Here is a 9,373-nt window from a genome sequence, read left to right as displayed (position 1 = left end):
ATTTCCCATGCCACATTGACTTTCACGGTCAATGCTTTTTATCATGGTGACCAAAAACCCCTGGCTCTGCAAAGACATATGCCAATACAAGGGCTATAGTGTGTTCTAATGTCAAAATTGTGCTAACACTGTAGTTAGAGCGGTGTGTAACTGACATAGCTATGTTTCCCTCAAATATCTGAAACAGCCCACAGTGCCCCTGTGAATTTGCTGTACCCAAGCTTCCCTGGCATACAGTTTAAGAACCTCAGCTGTATAACATTTTGTAACTTTTGAGTCTAGTTGAGGAGTTAGTCCATTGTGAAAAGGCATGACATATAGTTTCCCCCAATCATTTTGTCCCAAAATGTCCTACAGTCAAAGTACCCCATTTCCAGTGGACTGTGCAGAGGGGAACGAACAAACAAACGAAAAACCCCAAACTACCCTTTCCCATTTCAGCCAGTCCACTGAAGACACTTTGTGGCAGATTCTTTTTTTTTTTGAGGCGAAGTCTCACTGTGTTGCCCAGGCTGGAGTGCAATGGCACGATCTCAGCTCAATGCAACCTGTCTTCTGGCTTCAAGCAATTCTCTGCCTCACCCTCCCGAGCAGCTGGGATTTAGGCACCTGTCACCACTCCCGGATAATTTTTGTAATTTTAGTAGAGACGGGGGTTCACCATCTTGGCCAGGCTGGATTTGAATTCCTGACCTCGTGATCCACCGGCCTCAACCACTCAAAGTGCAAGGATTACAGGCGTCAGCCGCTGCACCCGGCCTCGTAGCAGATTCCTTAACCTTCTATGCGAATTGTACTAGTGCCTTATCACCTGCAGTAGGGGATGGAGGTGTCCGTTTCCTTTTTCCCCTTTCCTGGCATCTCTGGTATTGGGGAGAAAAAAAAAGCATGAAAGGGAAATAATAAGTACTGGGGGACTCCAAAGGGGAGAGGATGGGAGGGATTTCGTGTTGAAAAATGACCTATTGTGTACAAGGTTCACTATTTTAGTGATGGGTGCACTAGAAGCTTAAGCTTCACCATTACATATTATATTCATGTAACAAACATGCACGTTTGTACCCTGAATCTTTACAAATAATAATAATAAGAGCATGGATGGGCAGGCGCAGTGGCTCACACCTGTAATCCCAGCATTTTGGGAGGCCGAGGTGGGCGGATCACCTGAGGTTGGGAGTTCAAGACCAGCCTGACCAACATGAAGAAACCCCGTCTCTACTAAAAATGCAACATTTGCTGGATGTGGTGGTGCATGCCTGTAATTCCAGCTACTTGGGAGGCTGAGGCAGGAGAATCACTTGAACCCAGGATTCGGAGGTTGTGGTGAGCTGAAATTGCACCATTGCACTCCAGCCTGGACAACAAGAGTGAAACTCCATCTTAAAAAAAAAAGAATAGCATGGGAGACAGAGGCCTTATGTGACTGCCTGTCAGGAGCGGATCCAGGACCCAGACTTGAAGCTTATAAATATGTATAAAATGTTGGGCCCAGGAGTGGTGACTCATGCCTGTAATCTCAGCACTTTGGGAGGTGAAGGGAAGCAAATCACCTGAGGCCAGGAGTTGGAGGCCAGCCTGGGCAATGTAGCAAGAGCCTGTCTCTACAAAAACTGAAAAAAAAATGAGCTGGACTTTATGGCACGCACCTGTAGTCCCAGCTACTGGGGAGGCTATGGCAAGAGGATCACTTCAACCTGGGAATTTGAGGTTACAATGAGCTATGATTACGGCACTGCACTCCACCCTGGCAAGAGAGTGAAGAAAACAGCTGAGCACAGCGGCTGTAATTACACTTGTAATTTCAGCACTTTGGGAGGCCAAGGCAGGAGAATCACTTGAGGCTGCGTTGAGCTATGATCGCATCGCTGTACTCCAGCATGGGCAGCAGAGTAATACCTTGTCTCAAAAAAACCACAAACAACTGGGTGCAGTGGTCTATAATCCCAGCCCCAGTTGTTTTTAAATAGTCACAGAAAAACACTTGGAGGACTCTTTCATATTTTTTCTGTGTTTTCCCATACATTTTCTATGTAAAAAATGTGTAACGCCTTTACAATCAGAAAAAGTTAATTGTTTGAAAATCTAATTTTTGGGCCAGGCACGGTGGCTCATGCCTGTAATCTTTTTTTTTTTTTTTTAAATTTTTCTTTCCCCTCCCCCATGCCTGTAATCTTAACACTTTGAGAGGCTGAAGCAGGCAGATTGCTTGAGCTCAGGAGTTCAAGACCAGCCTGGGCAACATGATGAAACCCCGTCTCTACTAAAAATACAAAATATTAGCCAGGCGTGGTGGTGCGTACCTGTAATCCTAGCTACTTAGGAGGCTGAGGCAAGAGAATAACTTGAACCCAGGAGACGGAAGTTGCAGTGAGCTGAGATCACGCCACTGCACTCCTGCCTGGGTGACAGAGCGAGACTCTGTCTCAAAAAAAAATAAATTTAATTTTTGGCTGGGCATGGTGGCTTACACCTGTAAATCCCAGTGCTTTGGGAGGCTGAGGTGGGTGGATCACCTGAAGTCAGGAATTTGAGACCAGCCTGACCAATATGGTGAAACCCTGTCTCTACTAAAAATACAAAAATTAGCCTAACATGCTGGCGCACCTGTATTCCCAGCTACTCAGGAAGCTGAGACAGGAAAATCACTTGAACCTGGGAGGTGAAGGTTGCAGTGAGCCAAGATTGTGCCACTTCACTCCAGCCTGGGTGACAGAACTAGACTCTCTCAAAGAAAAAAAAAAACCTAATTTTTGGTCAGGCGCACTGGCTCATGCCTGAAATCCCAGTATTTTGGGAGGCAGATGTAGGCAGATCATGAGTTTGAGATCAGCCTGATCAACATGGTGAAACCTCATCTCTACTAAAAATACAAAAATTAGCCGGTTGTGGTGGCACATGCCTGTAATCCCAGCTACTCAGGAGGCTGAGGCAGGATAATCCCTTGAACCCGGGAGGCGAAGGTTGTGGTAAGCAGATCCCGCCACTGCACTCCAGCCTGGGCGACAGAGTGAGACTCCATCTAAAAAAAAAAATCTAATTTTTATACACATCCATTAGGGACTTTTCACATTGTGTGCACATCCATAAATCCACACACTGTATTTTTGCACAAACTTGGGTTTCAGGGGCTCCAGGATTCTCTTATAGATGACTGTTCAACTTGTTTTTACATGAAAACACAAATGTTTTGTTTTATTTTTCCCTGCATGAGAAGTAACAACCCACCATAAAGCAAGGGGCACCCCCTCACCCCCCTCACCCGCCCCCCCAACCACCAAGCCGTCCTTGCTCAGCGGGAGAGAGGAACCCTTTTGCGGGGAGCAGGTGAGAGTGCTAAGATTTGGGTTCTGGTTTTAAGGAGTTATCTAAAGGTTAGTTTTAAAAGAAGAAGCAAAGGGGACTTTCTCATGGAGGAATGTAAGCATATGAGACAGAAGGTGATGAATCAGGAATCCTTGGACTGGTTCAACAAAAGCGTGGGTCCTGATCCAGGATGCTTGTCCCAAAAGGGGCCCCACATCCTTGATTAAGAAGGAAAGAGCGAGACCACTGTGAAGGGCGATAGTCAAGGATGTGGGGCAGAGGGAGTCTTTGAATCTGTGGCCCGCCAGGGGCTGACTGTCCAGCTTTGATGTGAGCAAGAGCCCCTCTGAGGAGCCACTCGCTAGTTCCCTTCACAGAGGCTCAAAGACAGGAGCGCCTGATCTGCCGCCTGCCTGGGAGACAGATCTGCCGCAGGCCAACTAGGGCACGCAACCCAGGGCCAGACAAATCCCAGAAAGTCCCTGGCAAGCTAGGGGATGACCTCCTACCCCTTTGCTTGAGCAGGCTGGAAGCCAGCAGCTGAGACTCCCTATTCCCTATTTCTGTTTACCTTCTCTGCAGCTGGGAACAAAGGAAAAAAATTTGGGAGTGACAGGCATGTGCTCACACACTCAAAGACACACTTGTTTATACCTGTTTGTTTACTATTTAAGCAGATTCTTGCTTAGCAATAACTGGGCTTATCTCCTTGTCTTTTTTCTTTATTTTTATTTATTTATTATTATTTTTTTAAAGATGGGGTTTCACCATGATGGCCAGGCTGGTCTTGAACTCCTGACCTCAGGTGATCCACCCACCTTGGCCTCCCAAAGTGCTAGGATTACAGGCGTGAGCCACCGCGCCTGGCCATCTCCTTGTCTTAAGGAAACTGTTAGGCCAGGTGTGATGGCTCACTCCTGTAATCCCAGCACCAGGTCAAGAGATCCAGACCATCCTGGCCAACACGGTGAAACCCCGCCTCTTAAAAAAAAAAAAAAATCTACCAATTAAACCATAATGAGCCATAGGTTTTAGGATACATTATGATTTCAGAGAAGTTAAAATAAAATACATATTCTGGAATTTATGATTATAGCACATAGTATATGTCCCATTTTCCTTCCATTCTGAAATAAACTTCTTTTCCCATATTTTAATATCTGTAATTTAGGGATGCATCTTACAATCAAAGTATACATTTAATGTAGTGTCTCNAAAAAAAAAAAAAAAAAGGGAAACTGTTAAGAGTGTTATTATAATGTAGTAGAACTTAAATGTCTCTTGAATGGTGAAGCACTAATGTGTTATACTACTCTAAATGTAGAAATGCACGTTTACAAGTAAGAGTATCATCCTCTTTCCGCATTTCATCTTAACATTCAGTCTGCTGGCAACACTCAAGAACTTCATAAAAGATCACCATCTTGCACTTAAGTTCTACAGATAATGTTGAAATCCTGCACAAGATTTAGGAATCTCAGGCAATGACATGCCATAACATGGCTATTAGGAAATGTGTAATATACTCTTCTGTCATTATCAGTGGAAAGTCAAAAAAACAAACCCTAGTGTTAAAAGCATACTGTTAATTAAGGAATTTAAGAGCTGCAATCGACCTGCGAAATCCTGGCACCTCACCATTTTTAATTTCTTATAATCATGATGTAAAATACAACACTTTCACTGTAGAAAATTTGGAAATATACAGAAGATATTTAAAAACAGGAAAAAAAAATCACCCACAATTGTACCACCTAGAAGAGGCCATCATTTTTTTTTAACAATTTGCCATATGTAAAATGTTTGTTATATGTATTTTTTTCTTTTTCTTGCTACAAAAAAATTGTGATTGCCAGGTGCAGTGGTTCACGCCTGTAACCTCAGCGCTCTGGGAGGCTGAGGCGGGCGGATCACCTGAAGTCGGAAGTTTGAGACCAACCTAACCAACATGGAGAAACCCTATCTCTACTAAAAATACAAAATTAGTTTGGGCATGGTGGCACATGCCTGTAATTCCAGCTACTTGGGAGGCTGAGGCAGGAGAATTGCTTGAACCCAGGAAGCAGAGGTTGCGGTGAGCCGAGATTGCACCACTGCCCTTTAGCATGGGCAATAAGAGCAAAACTCCATCTCAAAAAAAAAAAAAAAAATTGAGATCATAGTTTGTATCTTTCACCTTTATTTAACATTATATGGTGATAATTTTGTTTTTTATTAAAAACTTTTTGAATATGGAATTTTTATTGATTACATAAAATATAGCATGGCATAGAGTCATATTTGTAACCATCATCATATTATTGAACGTGTAATTGCTTTAAAAAATATTACTTTTAGATCTGCTAAATACTTTTGTACATAAATGTTTGTCCCACTTTTAAGTTGTTTCTGTAGAAATTGTTGCCAAATTGTGTTCCAGCCGGGTGCGGTGGCTCACACCTGTAATCCCAGTACTTTGGGAGGTCGAGGTGGGTGGATTGCTTGAGGTCAGGAGTTCAAGATCAGCCTGATCAACATGGTGAAGCCTATCTCTACTAAAAATACAAAAGCTTAGCTAGGCGTGGTGGCAGGTGCCTGTAATCCCAGCTGCTTGGGAGGTTGAGGCAGGAGAATTGCTTGAACCCAGAAGGCAGAGGTTTCAGTGAGCAGAGATCTCACCACTGTACTCCAGCGTGTGCAACAGAGGGAGCCTCCATCTCAAAAAAACAAAACAAAACAAAAAAAATACAAAAAATTGTGTTCCAGAAAAGTTATAACAATTTTTATCAACAACATGAGAGTGTCTATTTCAGTGTACCTTTCTAGAATCAGAGTATTACCATTTTTAATAATGGTAATGGGTAATAGAAAATAATGTTATTTTAAGAAACAACTCTAAAACTTTATTTATTTATTTATTTATTTATTTATTTATTTATTTATTTATTTTGAGACGGACTCTCACTCTGTCTCCAGGCTGGAGTGCAGTGGCGCGATCTCAGCTCACTGCAACCTCCGATTCCCTGGTTCAAGCAATTCTCCTGCCTCAGCCTCCCGAGTAGCTGGGATTACAGGCATGCGCCACCACCCCCAACTAATTTTTGTATTTTTAGTAGAGACAGAGTTTCGCTATGTTGGCCAGAATGGTCTTGTTGGCAGGTTTTGGGGTGCAGGGGAGCGCTCAGCTTTCTCCCTGGTGGGCTCCAGGCTGTTGGTCCCTCGCTCTCTCAAGAATGGGAGAGGGGACCACGGCCGAGTGCTCATAAATACCGGACCCAAAACCTGTTTGCAGAAAGTGATTTATTTAGGTAGACAGAGAAACAGGAGAAGAAGAAAGAAACGGCCAGCTCTCACACTGAGGGAGGGTTTCCAGAGGGCAAAACAGAAGGAAAGCTCCTCTCACACGGAGAGAATCCAGAAAGATGGAATCCAGGTGAGGAAAGCAGCTTCCACACTGAGTGGAAGGGAACAGAGAGAGATGGAGTTCAGGAGGAGAAGACAGGCTGCCACGAGAGTGTGGAAGGGGACCCCAGAGGGGAAATCCGCCCGGATGAGAGAGACAAGGACTTTTTTTAAAAAATATTTTCTTTTGTTAAAAGATAAAGATGGGATTTAACCATGTTGGTGAGGCTGGTCTTGAACTCCCAACCTCAGGTGATCCGCCCGCCTTGGCCTCCAAAGTGCTTGGATTACAGGCGTGAGCCACTACGCCCGGCTGAGACAAGGACTTTTAACCTGGGAGGAATTCCCACCTTCTCCAAGCCCCGCCCCCCGCCCCCACCAATGAAAAGTGTTTCTTTAAACTTCAGCTGGAGTGATTGACTTGTGATCTTTTCCTGTGGCTGCGAAAATTAAACAGAAACCGTTAAATCTCCAGGATGGAGAGGCATGGGAGGGGCCTGGCGCTGGGAAGTTCTTGCCTTCAAAACTACGCCCCCTGTGGACCCAGAAAGAGAACACATTCCCTCGGTCTCAATCTCCTGACCTCCTGTTCCACCTGCCTCAGTCTCCCGAGGTGCTGGGATTACAGGCGTGAGCCACCGTGCCTGGCCTTAAAGCTTCATTTTTAGGAGACTGAGATTTTAGAAGCTACTCCTTTAATTCTTATGACTTAGAGTCAGATTAGACACAAAATAAATGTCATGAAAATGCTACTACTATTCTTTGAAGACTTTATAGTTTGTAGATGCTGAGAATGTGGTGAAATGGTAAACTCTGCATAGCCTTAACTTACAGAGTTCTAGAGTTTTAGGCTAAGGAGCTGGTCACCATTGAGCATCTAGCACAACTGACTGGGCTTCTCGGACTGTTTCTGGAAGCACTGACTGTGTCAATCAGGAGAGGGGAAAACGTATCTGCTTGTTCCTAAGCTCATTGGTCAAAGATTTGCCCCATGGACTTCTATTTCTCTGAACTTACTTTGGGTTTCTCAAGTGTGGGGGACTGGCGTCCTGTGAGGTGGGCTGCCATGGGGTGCTGGCAGGGTCCACAGACAGCTGGTCTCTGCTGGTAACAGCTGGACAGTGGGGTGGAGCAAGCGTCTAAGGGTGTCCAAAGGTTTGGAGTGGTACGTACAAGGTGTCTACACAAGTAACAAGGTAAGTAGAGTTAACTGGGCCTTCAATACAGAGGTTGACGGAAACACAACTGCAAATGAACCTGATTCAATTCATCACGCAGTAACTCCTCCAGAGGAATGCCAAATTCTGTGCTGTTTTGAACACCCTGCTGACACATTGCTCTAGTCCAATGGTTCCAGAACTTTTTGAGCTTAGGATCCCATTACACTCTTAAAAATTATTAAGGACCGGTCGGAAGGTGCCGAGCCTGAGGCGGACAATGGCAGAGCTGGGTGAAGCCGATGAAGCGGAATTGCAACCCTTGGTGGCTGCCGAACAGCAGAAGGCGCAGTTTACTGCACAGGTGCATCATTTCATGGAACTATGTTGGGGTAAGTGTGTAGAGACGCCAGGGAATCACCTAGATTCTTGCACTGAAAACTCTCTCTCCAGCTGTGTAGACCGCTTCATTGACACCACTCTTGCCATCACCAGTCGGTTTGCCCAGACTGTACAGAAAGGAGGGCAGTAGGCCATCCCCCAGGAAAATGACAGAAGCAAAGGACTCGTTATTAAGCAGACTGAAGGGCCAGTAGGGGAAGGTTGTCAGCTCATTGTCAGATCAGCATCAGGCTGTTATCAAGTCTGTTGGTGCTAAAAAGTAAAAGATGAAATGTTCAAAGAGTGAAATTTATTTATTTGGAATTCAAAAATTCCAGGCTGTATCACATCAGTTGTTCAATAAATGTGAATTCTCCAACTAAAAAAAAAAGTTATTATTAAAGACCTCAGACGAATTCATGTGTGTGAAGTGAGGGGACAGAAAGGAAGTGCATCTATCATATTAAAAATCATATTAAAGATCATATTTATATCTATATATTAAAATTATCAATCATATTAAAAATTAAAATAGAGAAAAATTAAACAATATTTATAAATGGAAAAATGGCCATTATGTTTTTTTTTTTAATTTTTTTTGTTTGTTTTTTAAAGATGGGGTTTCACCATATTGGTCAGGCTGGTCTCGAACTCCTGACCTCAGGTGATCTGCCCACCTCAGCCTCCCAAAGTGCTGGGATTACAGGCGTGAGCCACCGCGCCCAGCGAAAAATGGCTATTATAAACCAACTACATACATGTTAACAGAAATAATATGTGTTATGCAAAATAACTGTATTTCCCGAAATAAAAGTTAGTGGCATCAGTGGCATTGGTTTACATTTTGCAAATTTCTTGAATATCTGGTTTAATAGCAATAATGGAATTTCTTTTTTTGAGATGTTGTTTTGCACTGTCACCAAGGCTGGAGTGCAGTGGTGTGATCTGGGCTCACCGTGACCTCTGTCTCCTGGGTTCATGCGATTCTCTTGCCTCAGCCTCCCAAGTAGCTAGGATTTACAGATGTGCACCACCATGCTCGGTTAATTTGTTTGTATTTTTGTATATATTTTTTTATTTTAGTAGAGATGGGGTTTCACCATGTTGGCCAGGCTGGTCTTGAACTCTTGATCTTGAGTGATCTGCCCACC

General features: G+C 43.9%; 1 protein-coding gene across 1 annotated transcript; it reads left to right on the top strand.

Annotated features, from left to right (window-relative positions):
* Positions 1-8,100: 8,100 nt before the first annotated feature.
* Positions 8,101-8,441, top strand: LOC108317567 (mitochondrial import inner membrane translocase subunit Tim8 B-like). The gene has a single exon (XM_037745590.1). It carries the CDS (start codon positions 8,122-8,124, stop codon positions 8,371-8,373), a length of 252 nt encoding a protein of 83 aa, XP_037601518.1. The 5' UTR covers positions 8,101-8,121; the 3' UTR covers positions 8,374-8,441.
* Positions 8,442-9,373: the final 932 nt, after the last annotated feature.

The sequence above is a fragment of the Cebus imitator genome, unplaced genomic scaffold, assembly GCF_001604975.1.
Source record: "Cebus imitator isolate Cc_AM_T3 unplaced genomic scaffold, Cebus_imitator-1.0 Scaffold204, whole genome shotgun sequence".
Taxonomy (NCBI): Eukaryota; Metazoa; Chordata; class Mammalia; order Primates; family Cebidae; genus Cebus; species Cebus imitator.
The sequence above is the reverse complement of the archived record's forward strand: the minus strand, read 5'-3'. Positions and strand labels throughout refer to the sequence as shown.

Excerpts from the sequence above, each read along its gene's own strand:
- LOC108317567 (XM_037745590.1), top strand. The coding sequence starts at position 8,122 with ATGGCAGAGCTGGGTGAAGCCGATGAAGCGGAATTGCAACCCTTGGTG.